Raw genomic sequence first — 17,689 nt, 5'->3', positions numbered from 1 at the left:
CACCACCCCCATTTAGCATCTATCCCCTTGGGATAGACAGAAGTTGGGTTTGTTACCTCTGTCTTCTGAGAATCACCCAGTCTTACTCGGAGGGCATCTGGGGCCTCAGCCCTGACAGGTTCAACAGCCATAGTGTTTCTTCTCCATGGCCACCTCCACCTCCAAGCTCAGGGCCAAGAGCTCCGGAGACATGGGTTCTAGTCTCAAGTCCCCTTCTGATGTGTTTATTTCCCCTCTCTGAGCCTTAATTCCATGTCTGTAAAATAGGGCTCATAGTCCTTGCACTAATAATATATTACTGTGAGGTCAATACTTATAAAAGTCATTATGTTAAAGACTACTAGACGAAATCTAGCACAGATATATACTAAGAGCTGTGTGACCTTGGACAAATGCTTCCCCTCCCTGGGCATGGGCTTGTTATTCTATCGTATCTGCCTCTCCGTGACCCCATTTTGGAGTTTTCTTGGTAAAGATACTTGAGCAATTTAGCCATTTCCTTCTTTAGTTCATTTTACAGATGAAGAAACTGAGGCAAATGGGGTTAAGTGACTTGTCCAGGGTCTAGTAAGTGTCTGAGGCCAGATTTGAATTCAGGAAGATGGGCCTGAGCCTGACCATCTCTAGCAAATGGAGGTGATTGTCTCACTCACAGTCAGTGTGGCTTTGGAGAAGTCATTTCTTTGGGTCTCTTTCCTTTTTTAAAATGGAGGTGTTGGGCAAATGATCTGTGAGTCCTAAGTCTCATAAGACTATGATATACACGCACACATACATACAAACATATACATACATATATTTCAGCTACCGACACTTTAAAGTTGTTTTGAGAATAGTATTTTATAAACCTTAAAATACAAGAAAAATGTGAGCTGTCAGTCTCTGTAAAATGAGGGCTAGAACCCTCCTAGCTCTGACATCCTGTATTCTAAAGTCTCTTCTTTGTTCCAAGGTCCTTCTCAGCTCTTATATTCCATATTCTAAGGCCTCTCTCAGCTTTGACATTCCATATTCTAAGGCCCTCTCAGCTCTGATATTCCATATTCTAAAGACCTCTCTCAGCTCTGACATTCCAAATTCTAAGGCCCTCCCACCTCTGACATTTTGTCTCCACTCTGATATTCCATGTTCTAACATCCCAGTCCAGTTGTGACATTTTAAGGACCCTTACATTCTCTGACTGGCAGATGAGGCAAGAGAGATTCCAGCCCTCACCTAACCCCACCTGGGTTGTGGGAGGGGGAACTTGCTGGCCGACATCCTCACCCCCATAGGGTGTTTCCTGACCCACATACCAGGTCTATGCCTTGAGGAGGCTATGCACCCAAGCCTGGGAGCAGGTTTGGCCTCTGGGTGTGGTTGGCATGCACCTCCCCCCTCTAAAGTATGGCTGTTTTCCCGATCCGGCAAAGCTGGATAGCTCCTGCCTCCCTCCCACCTGACCTCGAGCATCATTATCCCTGGGAATGGTGCGGCCAGACAAATCCCAGACTACCTGGCTCTGGGTCATTGTTTAGGGCAGTGGAAGAAGCTTGTGCCGTTTCTGGTTCGGTTCTGGGGACCTCAACCTTGCAAACATGGAATCTTGCAAACATAATCGGAGTGGCTAGCGAGGGAAATACTGGGCAGTTGTGACTTTTCCAGAATCTTGGAGGTCTGTTCTGACCCATCTCTTCCTGGGACTGCCTCAGGAAGAGGCATATTCTCTTCTAGGGGAAGGGAAGTACAATTATTCACCACCCATTGGAACCCCAAACAGTTTATTACTTGAAGTTTCCCCCTTTTTTTTGATAATACTCCCTTGCAGTGAACTCCTTCTGTAGAGCCCTGATCCGAATTCAGGACAAGTGCGGAAGGGACAATCACCAGTCTTGGGAGGCTGAGGCTTGTGCCCTTGGGGTTCCCCTGCCCTTAGGCGTCCCTTGCCTGAATCTCCTATGCTGGCCACTACCCCTTGTTCCCCTCCTCTCCCTAGCCTTACCCTCTCCAACAGTCCCTGTCTCCGGGTGGGGTGGGGGGAGCTGGAGAGATCTTGGGGCATACAGTAACACAGTAACCCTTATGTGGCCTTCTATAGCTTTGAAACTTTATGAAGGATTTTTCTTATCCCAACATAGTAGAAGAGGCTGGGCAACTATTCTTTTTTTTTTTTTTTTTTTTTTGCCTTTTAAAATTTGTATCTCTATCTCCTGTTTTTACATAATTTCATTTCCCAATATGTCTCTCCTCCCTTCCCCACCCAGTGAGCCATCCCTTATAACAAAAGGAGAGAGATGGGTTTTGAACCAGTGATCCGATTGGTATAGGGAACTCCCTTTGGAGAAATTCCCTCTATTGATGCAGGTCAGCACCTTAAAAAAAATATTTTTTCCTTCTACAAATCAATCCTAGAGAGTTGCCCAGAGCATTGAGCAGTTAAATGCTTAGCCAGTATAGGTCAGATGCAGGATTTGAACTTGGATCTTCCTGGCTTTGAAGTTGCCTCTCTATCTACTATACCAAAAAAACAAAATCCTCAAAAAACAGAACCAGCCCCCAAGCCAAAAGTCAGCAAAACTAAGCAGGCCCAACAGTGGGCGCAGCTTTCCACACTCATAGTCCCCTAATTCTACAGTGAAGAAAGAAGCATATTCTTTCAGCTCTTTGAAGGTTGGGCTCAAGCTGCTCATTATGATTACCCAGGGGGCAGTTCTGATCATCATAATTATGTTTTAATATTCCAGTGGAAGGGGCATCGGCTCAGGAATTGGAGGACCTGAGTTCAAATCCCTCCTTGGACATTTGCTAATAACTGTGTGACTTAACTTCCCCAGGGATCAGCTTCCTCACCTGTAAAATTCAGAGCTTGGCCTAGATGGCTTCAGAGGTTCCTTACAGCCCTAAATCTTGGATCTTCCTTACATTATTGCAGTCCTTGTTAACATTGTATCCAGAGTAGCCTAAAAGCCTTAGTGCCCACGGAAGTTTGACTGTCTACAGCTTTCCTGATTCTCTCGATTCTCTTTCTTGCTTTCTTTTTAAATAGTATTTTATTTTCTTCCAATTCCATGTAAAGACAATTTTCAATATTCATTAAAAAAAGTGTTTGAGCTCCAGATTATCTCCCTTACCACCCCTGCCCAAGATGGCAAACAATTTGATATAGGTTTCGTGTGTTCGTCCTTCCTTGCTGAAGAAGACCGAGCCATCAGAGAAATAACGACATGACTTGCACTTGACTTTGCTTTGAGTGAGTGAGGGCTGTGCAGGTCACCAGCCTCACTTCTCCTGTACGTTGTTAAGGAATGAACATATTTCCATGCTCATCTTATTGTCTCACTTCACTTTCACTGCAAAAATGATTATTCCCGTTTTACAGATAAGGAAGCTGAATCCAGCAGGTGAAGTGACACAGTTTCAAAGCAGTAGCCCCACGACCTGTGTTCTCTGAACCCCTTTTTACCCTGTGAGTTATTCTTGGAGTCTCTGTTTTTGGGAACTCTTCAGCTTGGATGTTCTGCAGCTGCAGTTCTTACCTTCTGCGTTCTATGTTTTAAAGTCCTTTCCAGCCCTGACACTTTATGTTCCGTGTCCCCAAGGCTGACTCTGATATTCTGCTTTCTGTGGTTCTATGAACACTGCCCAGTTCTTTCCTGTATCTGTTAACAAGCATTAATTAAGGAATTTCTACGTGCTAAGCACTGGGCTAGGTACAAAGAAGGACAAAAACACAGGCTCTGCCTTCAGGGAACTGAGACGCTGATGGGACGAACGCTGTGGAAATAGCTGTGTCTGGGGCAGACAGTTTCAGTGTAAATCCTCCCTCATTCTGTCCCCAGGAGGAAAGGGCAGAGTAGGCCCTCTAACCATCTCTCCTAGGCCCTGCTAGGCCCCCGACCTCTGTCATGGCCCATGAACATTTATGTACTTTCATGAACTCCCTGACCCAGGGGCCCAGCCAGAGCATCCCCTCTTGCTCAGTTCTGCTGAGCTGGTACCTATCCAGGGCAGCACTGTTCCTGGGACTTTCCCAGAGGCTTCTGGTTCCCTCTACCCCAGGCTTGGGAAGGAGAAGTTGTGGAACATGGGCCTTGCTTTGCCGGGGACCCGGGAGAGAAGACCCAGGTTTCATCTGAAGCATGAGGGATTCAGGTCAGACATGGGGCTGGACTGGATTCTCTTTCCAGTCTTCTCTGAAGCCTGTGATCCTCCAAGGAAGGGAAGCTGGCTTTGGAGTGTGACTCCTTCAGAGTCCTAGATGCCTAAGAGTTTAATGATCCCACTGATGTTGTATCCTAGGAGGACAAAGCACTTTCCGTGGTCCATCATCTCATCTGAGACTCAAAGTCACCCTGGCAGTGAGGCCAGGCAGGGGTTATTATCCCCATTTTATAGATGGGGGTGGGGTTCAGGGACAGAACCAGGGTAGACACTACTGGTGGTATGGAGCTCCTAGGCTCTGTGTGACTGTGGGTCAGTCACTTCACCTCCAGACCATAGTATCCTTCTCTGGAAAGTGAGGACTAGATGACTTCTGAGGCAGGGAGGTGGCCCTGTGGATAGTGCACTGGGCTTGGAGTCAGGATGACCCGAGTTCAAATGTGACCTTAGACTCTTACTGTGTGAACCTAAGCAAGTCACTTTACCACTGTCTGCCTCAGTTTTCTCATCTGTAACATGGAGATAATAATAGCACCTACCTTGTAGCGTTGTTATGAGGGCCAAATGACATAATAGTTGTATGCTAAGCGTATAGTAGGAGCTTAATAAATGCTTGTTCCTTCACAGCTCAAGATGTATGATTTTGTGACAAGAACCCAGGTTTCCTGTGTCTCACCACTTCAGGCCGGTGAACTTTTCTGTGGTTGAAGAGTAGGCCCTCCCAGTTACAAGACGCACCATTTCCTTAGGGTCATCCTACTAGCCAGAAAGATGCTGGTGACATCTAAGGGGACTCCCCCAGCATGGAGTTGGGAAGAGAGACCCTGGTTTTTTTAGAGGTATCATGGAAAGAGCATTGGATTTGGAGCCAGGAGACGTGGGTTCAAATCCTGATGCCAGTGTTTAGTAATTGGCCAACCCTGGGGAAGTTTTCCTTAACTTCCCTAAGACTTAGTTTCCTCATCTGTACAATGGGCACAATAATATTTGCACTGCTCCCCTTACTGTAGGTGTTGTGGGGAAAGAGCCTGGTGAAACTTGATGCCTTATAGAAATGGGAATTACCATCATAAGCAAAATAAAACTGCTTTTGGATGATGTTTTCTCCCTTAGAAAGTCTCTTATCTACCCACATCCTCAGGGCAGTCCTTTAACCCCTGTCACTCTGAGCTTGGACACTTGGGAGTCTGGCCCACTGAATGCTTTACTGGATCATAGTTTAGCATCAGAGAGGAGAGTACAATGTTTAATTTCACCGATGAGAAACTGAGGCCAGAGAGTAGAAGGACTTAGCTAAGATCACCCAGGTAGTGAATGGCAAAAAACTACACGCACACACACACACACAACACACAACACATACACACACCACACACACACCACACACACACATACACACACACACAGGCACGCAGCTGTGGGTGTGCAGAGAGGGAGGTGGGGCAGGAACCTTCTCGTTCCCCAGTCTGGCCTCCTTCCTGCCAGGGCCCCAGCCCAGCACCCAGGTGTCAGGCCCCATACAACAGTCTCTTGTGCTGGCGGAAGTGAGCTGAGCTGAGGCCTCACTGCCCCTGTCTTGGTTTCTACATCTTCTCTGGGGGCATCTATCAAATTCCTGCCCCTTCTCCTTGGTGTCTCCCCTCCCCCAGGAAGTCTGAGGATGGAGAAGGCTAAAGGACACCTGATCCAGCAGTCCTGGGTGAGTCCTTGCCCCCTTGTGCCTCCCTCCTTCTGCCAGTGTCATGGGTAGCCACATGGAATGTGTGTGTCCCCTGGGCACTCCCCAGTCCTGGGGTTTCAAGAGGGAAATGGCTTCTGTTCCTGGTTTGGGGGGTGAGTGGGAGGCAAACCAACCTTAGAGGCAGAGGGAAGTAGAAGGGAGGCCCACTGCAGACTCCTAAGCAAGGTTTGGGAGATGAGGCTGTTGATTGTACCCACATCTTGGGGGCTCTGGTTGACTCTCTGTAACATCTCAGCCTCTCTGTCGCATCTCTCCTCTGGCCAAGAGGAGCTGGTATTTCTGCCCGGCTCTGAAGCAGCATACCTTTCGCCTTACCCACCCTTCTCCTGGCCTCCACACTGTGTCTGAATACCGCCAGTGATTCGATTGGGACCTCCTCTCTATTGTCTGCCCACTGCCCAGTTCACAGAACAAAGAATGAGATGCAGGTGGGGAATAATCTTAGAATATAGGACATTAGAAGGGAAGGACCTTAGAACATAAAATGTCAGAGCTGGGAGGGTCCTTAGAACCCAGGATGTCAGAGCTGGGAGGGCCCTTAGAACACAGAATATCAGAGGTGGGAGGGCCCTTAGAACACAGAACGTTAGAGCTGGGAGGCCCTTCGAACATAGAATATAGTCTGTCAGAGCTATTATGATCCTTAGAACATAGACCAGGACTGTCAGACCTGGAAGGGCCCTTACAAATCATCTGCTTAGAGGCAATTAGTGTCACAGTGGATAAAGCATTGTGCCTGGAGTCAGGAGGACCTGAGTTCAAATCTGTCCTCAGACTCTAGTTATGTAACCTTGGGCAAATCACTTCACCTGTCTGCCTCAGTTTTTTTATCTGCAAAATGGAGATAACAGAACCTACCTCTCAAAGTTGCTGTGAGTAAAAAATTAGATTATATTTGCCAAGTGCTCAGCAGAGTGCCTAACGTGTAGTAGGGGTTATAAAAGTGCTTATTCCCTTCTTTTGCCCCTTCCTTCCCCAGTTCAGCTTTGCACTTTACAGATGAGACCGAGGCCCTGGTGGGGCAGTAACCTGCTTGGAGTCACACAGCAAGGACCTGTCCCGTTCCTCTATCTCCCTCCACTTCCTGCTTCTCTTCCTTGGTTTCCCTGCCAACTTTCAGGGTGCTTGTTTGGGTTAGTTAGAGTGTCTCTCCAGAGAACAACCCGGCGTTCCCCAGCTGCTGCAGTCACCCAGCTTCCACCGCCTCATGCATTATGAATCACTCTCCGGCTCCTATGACAGCTACCAGGGCCCTGGCTGGGGACAAGATTGCCAGGAACACCAATACCTCCTGCATCCCCACCCCAGAAGGGCTCTTAGAACATAGAACACCGATTATCAGACTCAGAAGGGCCCCTAGAGACTAGCCAGTCCAGTACCCCTCCCCTGTTTTACAAAAGTAGAAAACAAGACCCTGAATGGCAGAGGAGTTTCCCCAGTGTCAAACTGTGAGTTAGTGATAAAAGTTGGGAAGTACCCTTCTAAACCTAGCCCTTGGCACATTGCCTGCCATGTAAGAAACGCCATGTCATGCTTAAGAAATAATTGTGGCGGAGCCAAGATGGCGGAGTAGAAAGACGCACATACACATAGCTCCGAACCCACAACCCACAGATCTGCTACAGGGGAGCAACTCACGGTGAATTCTGCACCCAGAGGCCACGGAATATTGGAGCGAGGGAGATTTCTGTTCCGGAGAGACCTGCAAACCTCTTGCGGGGGGTCCTTCGCGCTGCGGACTGGGCGCCGGGACTGGGAGCAGAGGGCAGCCCTGCAGTGGCCTCGGCACCGAGAGGAAAAGATCCAAGTGGGCTTCGGGGACGGGATCTCCAGCGGCCACACGGGTCCCTCCACCCACAGAGGGACCTGCAAACCTCTCGCAAAAGGTCCATCGTGCTGCAGACGGGGAGCCCAGCCCAGCCCAGACCTGCTGCGGCCACAGCACCAAGAGAAACAGACCCGAGCAGGCTTCAGGGACAGGATCTCCAGCGGCCACACAAGTCCCTCCGCCCACAGGTGACGGGGTCGGTGAGAGAGTCTCTTTGGCGGGTCGAGAGGGCAGTGGGGTGCCCCCATGATTCGGGCCCCCCCGGGAGGTAGAAGCTGAGAGGCGGCTGCAGACAGGGGCTCCCCAAGGGGGCAGGAGCCTGGATCCATTGTGGAAGGTCTGTGCATAAACCCCCTGAGGGAACTGAGCCTGAGAGGTGGCCCTGCCCCGACCTGACCACCTGAACTTAATTCTCACACTGAATAGCAGCCCTGCCCCCACCAAAAGCCCTAAGGCGGGAAGCAGCATTTGAATCTCAGTCCCCAAACGCTGGCTGGGAGGACCAGGAGGCGAGGTGGGTGTGAGGAGAATATTCAGAGGTCAAGTCACTGGCTGGGGAAAATGCCCAGAAAAGGGAAAAGAAATAAGACTATTGAAGGCTACTTTATTGGAGAACAGACATTTCCTCCCTTCCTTTCTGATGAGGAAGAACAATGCTTACCATCAGGCAAAGACACAGAAATCAAGGCTTCTGTGTCCCAGCCCACCCAATGGGCTCAGGCCATGGAAGAGCTCAAAAAGAATTTTGAAAATCAAGTTAGAGAGGTGGAGGAAAAACTGGGAAGAGAAATGAGAGAGATAAAAGAAAAGCATGAAAAGCAGATCAGCTCCCTGCTAAAGGAGACCCAAAAAAATGTTGAAGAAATTAACACCTTGAAAACTAGCCTAACTCAATTGGCAAAAGAGGTTCAAAAAGCCAATGAGGAGAAGAATGCTTTCAAAAGCAGAATTAGCCAAATGGAAAAGGAGATTCAAAAGCTCACTGAAGAAAATAGTTCTTTCAAAACTAGAATGGCACAGATGGACGCTAAGGACTTTGTGAGAAAGCAAGATATCACAGCACATAGCAAGAAGATTGGAAAAATGGAAGATAATGTGAAATATCTCATTGGAAAAACAACTGACCTGGAAAATAGACTCAGGAGAGACAATGTAAAAATTTTGGGACTACCTGAAAACCATGATCAAAAGAAGAGCCTAGACATCATCTTCCATGAAATTATCAAGGAAAACTGCCCTGAGATTCTAGAACCAGAGGGCAAAATAAATATTCAAGGAATCCACAGAACACCGCCTGAAAGAGATCCAAAAAGAGAAACTCCTAGGAACATTGTGGCCAAATTCCAGAATTCCCAGGTGAAGGAGAAAATATTGCAAGCAGCTAGAAAGAAACAATTCAAGTATTGTGGAAATGCAATCAGGATAACACAAGATCTAGCAGCCTCTACATTAAGGGATCGAAGGGAATGGAATAGGATATTCCAGAAGTCAAAGGATCTAGGACTAAAACCAAGAATCACCTACCCAGCAAAACTGAGTATAATACTTCAGGAGAAAAAATGGTCTTTCAATGAAATAGAGAATTTTCAAATTTTCTTGATGAAAAGACCAGAGCTGAAAAGAAAATTTGACTTTCAAACACAAGAATGAAGAGAACCATGAAAAGGTGAACAGCAAAGAGAAGTCATAAGGGACTTACTAAAGTTGAACTGTTTACATTCCTACATGGAAAGACAATATTTGTAACTCTTGAAACATTTCAGTATCTGGGTACTGGGTGGGAGTACACACACACACATGCACACACGTACACATACATAGAGACAGAGTGCACAGAGTGAAGTGAAGAGGATGGGATCATATCTTAAAAAAAAAATGAAATCAAGCAGTGAGAGAGAAATATTGGGAGGAGAAAGGGAGAAATTGAATGGGGCAAATTATCTCTCATAAAAGAGGCAAGCAAAAGACTCATTAGTGGAGGGATAAAGAGGGGAGGTGAGAGAAAAACAGGAGGTCTACTCTCATCACATTCCACTAAAGGAAAGAATAAAATGCACACTCATTTTGATAGGAAAACCTATCTCACAACACAGGAGAGTGGGGGACAAGGGCACAAGCAGGGTGGGGGGGATGATAGAGGGGAGGGCATGGGGAGGAGAATACAATCCGAGGTCGACAGTCATGGCGAGGGAAAGGATCATAAGAGAATAGAAGTAATGGGGGACAGGATAGGATGGAGGGAAATATAGTTAGTCCTATACAACACAACTATTATGGAAATCATTTGCAAAACTACACAAATTTGGCCTATATTGAATTGCTTGCCTTCCAAAGGGAAGGGGTGGAGAGGGAGGGAGCTAAAGAAGTTGGAACTCAAAGTGTTAGGATCAACTGTAATGTTCTTACCACTAGGAAATAAGAAATACAGGTTAAGGGGTAAAGAAAGCTATCTGGCCCTACAGGACAAAAGAGAAGATGGAGACAAGGGCAGAGAGGGATGATAGAAGAGAGAGCAGATTGGTCACAGGGACAATTAGAATGCTTGGGTCTGGGGGGGGAGGGGATAAAAGGGGAGAAAATTTGTAACCCAAAATGTTGTGAAAATAAATGTTAAAAGTTAAATTAAAAAAAAAAAAGAAATAATTGTGGCTTGCTCAACTGAACTATCAAGGAGGGGAGAAACCTTTCCCTAGAAAAGGGAGCAGACCTCTGGAATCTTCCCTGCGGTTTAGGGAACCCTCTAAGTCTTGGGATGCTCTGCTGACCTTGCCCTGCTCTCTTCAGGACACCTGTCTGCCAATCACTGCTGTGGCTGAAACGGATGGGACCTCACACCAAGATAACCCAGATGTCTGTGCCAGGCCCTGTCCCCAAAGGCCTCACTCTTCTCCCTCTACGTCCCAACCTGTCTAGACGCTGTTTGTCTTCTCCAGCCAGCTTCCAGGCACTGTGGGGGGAAGGAACTGCATTCACCAAGCCCTCTCTCCTCCCCACTTTCAATTCCTCATTGGGTCCCCCTTTCTCCTCTGCCTTTAGGGATGAGGAAGGAAAAACAGACTGGAATTCTCCCCCCTCCTCCAGGGGCTGAAGCCAGGCCTGCAGCAGGGATTGACTTGAGCTGGTTTCCTCGAGAGTGAGTGACCACAGGAAGGGTCTTTTGGACACCAGCCAGCAACCCACAATGTCGTATTTTGGGGAGTACTTTTGGGTAAGTAAAGTCTCTTGTATTACTAGGGGAAAAGTGCAGTTGCTTTGATTCTGGTTGGGGGTTGGTGCAAATGGGTATCTGTGGATGGCAGCTGGCACCCAGGGCTAGTCAATTTACTCTTTCCTGAGTGGGCCCTCCATTCAGTGGGAGAAAACTGAATTAGGAAAAAGAGAGGAGCAGCCTGAGCATACTGCCTTTGAAAAGCCCCAGGCTGAGGAAATAGGTGGGTACCCTGGAAAGAGATTTTAGAACTGGATTCAAATCTCAGCTCTGATATTTCCTGCCCATCAGCCTTTGGGCAACCCTCTCTGAACTTCTGTAAAATGGAGGCCTTGTATTAAATGATCTATAAGGTCCACTCTAGTTCTCAGTCTCCATGGAGAGAGGATAAGGAAGACATAAAGCCCTTACCCTTAACCCTGGACTTGGGGTGACAGGGATGGGGTTGGGTAGAGGATGAAATCCAAAATGGTGGGCAGATTTAATCAAGGAAGATTTCCTGAAGAAGAGTCCTCATAGGAGGGCCCCTCCATATCCCACTGAATGTCCTCCAATGGAACATCAGCAGGGCAGGGGACTCACTGAGCAGACTTTGGGGCCCTGGCTCAAGTTCCCAGGGCTAGAGGTCTCTGCCCCCTGGTTGCTCCAACCTTGGCTGATCTTCTGCCTTGTTGGGAATTGTTCTGGGCTCAGGGAATTTCCAGATCATCCCTGACCCAGAAATGATTGGGGATTTTTTCCTTTTCTTCCCTGTAAGTGACTCCCCCTCTTCCCATGATCCTTTGAAGCCACAGGATTCCTTAGAGCCTTTAGAGCTGATTTCCCATAGGGAAGATGGGGGCTATCCTTTGGGGGGAGATGGGGAGAAACAGGAAAATATAGATTGAGGGATGGGCTTCAGCCCTCCTCTCTTAGTCTTTTCTACAAGCCCACTAGCTCTGCCAAAGGGAGACCCAGGTTGCTGAGTAACTGGTTGCCCCTGGCAACAGAGCCAGGAAAAGGCAGTTCAGCTTCTCAACCTCTGCATAGAGCCTGGGGCCAGGGTCCCCTTCCTTAAAGGGGCCATACTCCCTCTCCCCTATGCCCTGCCCTGCCACAGGGTCTGGAGAGCAGCCTCACTGGGGATGTAGGAGAAATTGTGCATGGGCCCCCTTGCCTGGAGGAAGCAGGTTTCTTCCTTCTCTCAGAAATGAGATGGGACTTTGAGATCCTGTCATCAGTGAGTACAGCTGAGGCTCATTGAGAAGAAGGGTTGTACCACTCCTCAGCAGCCTGGGTCTGCTTTGAAAGATGTCAGATAGTCAGGCAGGTAGAAGGCAGAGTCAGGAGTTGGGAGACCTGGGTTCTGGTCCAGTGTCAGCTACTGATTGTGTGACCTTGACCAAGTCCCTGCCTGTCTCTGCACTTTAGTTTTGTCATCTAGAAAATAAGACGGTAGGACTTTTTAGTCTTTCAGGCTGCCTTCGTCCTGTGACATTCCGTGGGTCACATCAATCAAAGGGTTTTCTCTCCCATCCTTGAGGCCTGTTCTCAGTCCATGTGCCCTTTGGAGTCCCAAGCCTAGAAGGAGCCCAGGCCTCATCTGGAACTATTGCCATTGCTGCCCACCAAGGCTGGGCGTCAGGACAAGAGACAGATGGCAGGCAGGGCTCATGTCAAGGGGCCTTCCTGGGTCCCTGTCTAGCCCTTGACAACAGGTGCCCAGCACTACCTGGCTCCTGCTGGCACTGCTAAGAATCCTAGAGCCCTGTTGGTCAGAGTGCCCACTGCTCGGTTAGCAATTTGCAGTGGGGGCTGTCTAGGCCAGGGAAGAAAGGGGTGACAGACCAAGAAGAAAGCCTTACACGCAGCATGCTTCCAAGACAATTCACTAAAGCCTGTTGTGGCCAGAGTGCTTTAGGAGGTTTCAGAGGAGAGAAAGCTAAATGGAACTAGAGAATGTTAGAGCGGGGAGGGTGTCAAAGCTGGGAAGACCCTTAGAACACAGAATGTCAGAGTTGGGAAAGCCGTTAAAACACAGGATGTCAGGACTAGGAGGGCCCTTAGAACCCAGGATGTCAGAGCTGGGAAGGTCCTTGGAAACTGCTTGTTCTACTACCTTAGTTTTAAAGAGGACAAAACTTAAGTTCAGAGAAAAAGGGACTTACAGCCAGTTAGTGTCTAAGGCAACCCTAGGATCCAAGTCTTCTGGCTCCTAGCCAAGAAATCTTTACAGCCACCCTTCCCCTCCCCTCCTCTCCTCTCCCCTCCCCTTTCTTCCCCTCCGCTCCTCTCCCTTCTCCTCCCCTCCTCTCCCCTGCTCTCCCCTCCCTTATCCTCCCCTCCCTTCTCCCCAGAAAGATGGGCTCTCACATATGGAAAGATGACTAATAGTATGAGACATGATGTGCTAAGTACCCCATGGACTGAATACACAATGAGTTCTGTGGGGGCTCAGAGGAAGGCGAGGTTACTGTTGACCAGAAAGGGCAGCGGAGTCTTCCCAGAGGAGACATGCCCTGCACTGGGCTTTGAAGTCTTTTATGGTTAATCACTTAGTATGGGCCATGTACTTTGCTAAGCACTGAAAATACAAATTAAAAAAAAAAAAGAAAAATCAACCTCAAGCCCTGCCTTTCAGGAGTTTCCATCCTAGTGGGGGTAGATAGCTCAGAAAAAGGATGTGAAAAAGTGGGGGCTGGAGGGCAGCCTTGCCAGGGCCTGGTGGTGGAGGAGTCCAGATCAGAGCCGGAGAGGAGGAAAAGAGTGAGGGTGGCTTGGCCACTTCCTTGGAAACTACTCTGGTAAGAACTCGCCAATCAGAGGTCTGCGCCCACGGGGAAAAGCAGGGTCTTCCAGCATGAAAAGGACAGAGAAAACCTGGTCACAGAAATGGAGGAGGACCACCCACCATGGAGAATCTTAGATAAACATGAAGGCAAAGGGCACGTTTAGGGTGTGGGATTGGAGCTTAGAGTGTGTGAAGGAGGAATGAGATTCAGGAGTTGGAGATTGAGAGTAACTCATGAGGGGCATTGAATGTGAGGCTTAGGGGGTTGAACGTTCTTCTGTGGGCAGTGGGGAGCCATGGAAAGTGTTTGAATCTGCAAAGATTTGATCAAACATGGGCTTTAGGAAGATGAATCTGTGGCCTATGGAGAGACAGAGACTGGACACAAGAAAAGAGGTTGCAACAAAAACTGTGGGATGGAGAGAAGATGAATAAAGGAAATATTCTGGAGAAAGAGCAGAACTTGGGGTGTAATTGACTGTGAGGAGGTGGTTTCTAGATTTGGTAATGGGGAAAATGGCGGGGCCCCTGGCAGGGATAGGCATGTCAGTAGGAGTTACAGGTTGTGGGGGAATAGCAGAGAGTTTGGCCAGCTGTGTCCATTCCCATGGAACCCCAGAGAGTGAGTAATGGCAGTTAGCATTTCTTTGTGTCTTCCCCAGGTCCAAGTCAGCCTTAGACTCATACGGCAATTTTTCCAAAAAAAAGGTTGGGGGAAATTCTGATGGTCTGTACCTGACACAGTGCCTGTGTCTAGTAGGTGTGCCCAATTGGCTAATAAAAGTTTACTGAATGAATTGACGAGCTGGGATGACAAGACATCAGCAGCATGCCAGAGGTCTCCAGGAGAGTTGATGGCATCTCAGATTGTGGTCAGGGAAGCAGACCATGTGTGGACAGGAGGGCGGTAGCCCCTCTGTCCTCGGCCCTGGTCAGACCACAGCTGAGTTATTCTGTCACTTCTGGGTGCCTCGGTTTAGGCGGGATATGGATAACTGCAGTAGAGCCTGGTCTATAGTAAAGGCCATAAGTAGAGCAGTTAAAGGAGCTGGGGATATTTAGCCTGGAGAAAGGGAAGGTTGGCGTGGTGGCCGTTTCTGTGTAGCAGATGTATTAGATGTGCTGTGGCCCCAAAGGACAGGGCCAGAAGCAAGGAGACCTCCAGAGAATCTTCCTGCTGGAGCTAGTGGTATCTCCTTGGAGGTCTTCAAGCAAAGGCTGGCTGGCCACCTTTGGCTGTGGCCAACATCATCAGGACATGGTTCAGATCGGATGGCTGGGCTGAGGACTTTTCTGACTCTGACATCCTAGGCTTCTGAATTTGGGGGGACTAAGACAGGCCACTGGACAGACCCCCTAGGGCCTTTGCTTGCTGGCCTGGCACAGGCCAAGCCTGGGGGACTTGGCTGAAGCTAAGCAGCAAAAAGAAAAGCTGTTTTGTGTGGAATGCCAGCCAGAATGCTGGGGGCTGGAATCACAGGGGGTGATGTGAACGGGCTCTGTTCTAGCAGGTGCCTGACAGGCAGCCTGCCACCCCCCCCGCCCAGTCGGCTTCCATCCCCAGCTCTCCCTGTTTCCCGCTCTAGACTCTGGGCCATCTGTCTACCCCACCCCACAGCCCCACCACACCCCAGCCCTGGGAGCTGCTTCCAGCCCCTGCTCCCAGGCCTGCTGAGGCCCTCCTCATTCTGCCTCCTCTGCCGGAGACCTCAGTCCTAATCTGACTTTATCCCTGCCAAAATTCGTGAGATCGTAGGGCGAGAGGGCAGGAAAAGATCCTGAGAAATCGTCCAATCCACCTTAACCCAAATCCTGCCTTGGGCCCTTACTAGCTATGTAACCTGGGTAAGGATTGCCTAACCTGCTTGTGCCATGGTTTCCTCCTCTGTAAAATGGGGATGATTATTGCACTTATCTCACTAGGGTGTTGTGAGGATCGAATGAGGGCATATGGGAAAAACACTTTGTAAACCTTAAAATACTATTGAAATACTAGCTGTCATCATAATAATGATAAATATTGTCATCACAGCACAAGGCTGGGTAAGGTATGAGGTTCCTTGCTGATAACCAAGACTATAATTTCTAGGGGAAGGTGAATTTAGTACCTAGGTTCAGATTTCCGTTCTGTTCCTGACTCTCTTTGTGACTTTGGGCAAATCCATTTCCTGTTCTGTGTCTGTCTTTGAAATGAAGTATCTCAGATAATTTTTAAGGTCCCTCCCAGCTCTGACATTCTGGCTTCCAAGGGTCCTCCCAGCTCTGACATTCCATGTTCTAAGGACCTCCTCAGTTCTGACATCCTGTGTTCTGAGGGTCCTTTCAAGACTGACATTCCATGTTCTAAGGGCCCTCCCAGCTCTGACATTCCTGGTTCTAAGGTCTGTTCCAGCTCTAATGATCTAATTCACTTCTCTGTCACTGAAGAAGAGCCCTGAATGCCTTGCCAAGTATTGGGCCTCAGTTTCTCCTTCTGAGAGCTCTTACAGAAACACCAAGTCTCCAAAGGGCAGATTTGGTCCTTAGAACACAGAACAGAGAATGCCCAAGTTGGGAGGACCCCTGGAACACAGAGTGTTCAAACTGGGAGGACTCTTAGAACATGTAGGGCTCTCAGAGCAGACAGCAGAGATATCTAGATGGAGGGCCTCTGGGATGATTCCCATACAGACCATTCATTCCCATTCTCTAGGGGGAGAAGAATCATGGCTTTGATGTCCTATACCACAGCATGAAGCAGGGGCAGGTCTCTACGAAGGAGTTGGCTGATTTCATCCGAGAGAGGTAACTCTCTTCCCACCCTCAGTGCCCCTTCCCTTCAGACCCAACCTTTCCCTTTCCCATACTGTTGCCCACCCCCAGCCCCTGAGCAGAGAAAAAGGAAAAGGGTCACTGTTTCCCCTATCCCTCCAACCTCATTCCCCTCACGGGCCTTTCCACCCACTACATCTTTGATCTTTCCTCTCACTCCAGGGCCACTGTGGAAGAGACCTACTCCAAAGCCATGGCGAAGCTTGCTAAGATGGCTGGCAATGGGACCCCCATGGGGTGAGCTGGGTGGGGGGAAGGGTGAGAGGGGACCTCATTGGGGAGTTGGGAAAGAAGTGAGAAAAGCGGACTCCATTGGTGGTTTGGCACAAGCCCCTTGGGGGAAAGGAATGAAGGCATTTGTACTAGAAGCATCCCTCATCCCTGAAAACATCACATGTTAACAGCTGTCCAGTCAGTAACAAAACCTACCAGTTTGGGCAGATGTTTCTAATTGGCCTTGCTTGTCACATGAGACTCAGATCATGGGCATATTCTCTTCCTCTAGAAGGGGACTGATAGGGGATGTGTGTGTGTGTGTGTGTGTGTGTGTGATGAGGAGAGAAACCCTCTGTGAGTGTGCACAGGACTGTGTGACCATTGGTTGGTGCCCCCAGGACATTTGCCCCGCTTTGGGAGGTGTTCCGGGTGTCCTCGGACAAGCTGGCACTGTGCCACATGGAGCTGACCAAGAAGCTGAATGACCTCATCAAGGATGTGGTCCGCTACGGGGAGGAGCAAAGCAAAGCCCACAAGAAGGTACACACAAGGGCATCCTCCTCCTTCCCTAGCATTTCTACTCCCAACTTCCCCACCCCGCAGATGATTGTCTGAGATGAACTGGCATGTTCTCAGCTTGACTTCTAGGTGCCCCAGGCTGGTGGGAGCACACCAAGGGCAGCTGATCCAGTCTAGTTTGTGCTAAGGGCAAATATTATAAGTGGTTGTCCCACCTCTGGCTCTGGACCTCTAGTGTCCTGCTCCCAAGGAGGCCTGCTCCATACCGGGATGCTTCTTATGGGTTCGAATCCTGTTGGATGGTTCTGGGCAAGTCCCTTAACTTTTCTGGGTCTCAGTTCCCTCATCTGTCAGATGAAGGCTTTGGGTCATGACCTTTAAGTTCCCTTTATCTTTTAAATTTACGATGACATGAGTGATCCTTATATTAAGCTGAGAACCTCAGCGCCCAACAGA

At 48.8% G+C, this 17,689-nt stretch overlaps 1 protein-coding gene across 3 annotated transcripts in view; it reads left to right on the top strand.

The window, feature by feature from the left end:
• Nucleotides 1-17,689, top strand: part of FCHO1 (FCH and mu domain containing endocytic adaptor 1) — a 57,394-nt gene that overhangs the window by 1,097 nt on the left and 38,608 nt on the right. For 2 of the 3 annotated variants that reach the window (XM_072601693.1, XM_072601691.1), the window contains exons 2-5: nucleotides 10,746-10,917; nucleotides 16,380-16,471; nucleotides 16,661-16,735; nucleotides 17,113-17,254. In XM_072601693.1, coding sequence (XP_072457794.1) covers nucleotides 10,891-10,917; nucleotides 16,380-16,471; nucleotides 16,661-16,735; nucleotides 17,113-17,254 — 336 coding nt within the window. In that variant the 5' untranslated portion in view covers nucleotides 10,746-10,890. Of the gene's footprint in view, nucleotides 1-5,260; nucleotides 5,840-10,745; nucleotides 10,918-16,379; nucleotides 16,472-16,660; nucleotides 16,736-17,112; nucleotides 17,255-17,689 lie in introns of those variants that run through there. The other variant, XM_072601692.1, reaches the window with a different exon arrangement.

Source organism: Notamacropus eugenii, chromosome 4 (genome assembly GCF_028372415.1).
Source record: "Notamacropus eugenii isolate mMacEug1 chromosome 4, mMacEug1.pri_v2, whole genome shotgun sequence".
NCBI classification, from domain to species: Eukaryota; Metazoa; Chordata; class Mammalia; order Diprotodontia; family Macropodidae; genus Notamacropus; species Notamacropus eugenii.
Note: the sequence above shows the minus strand (reverse complement) of the source record. Positions and strands in the feature narration are given on the sequence as shown.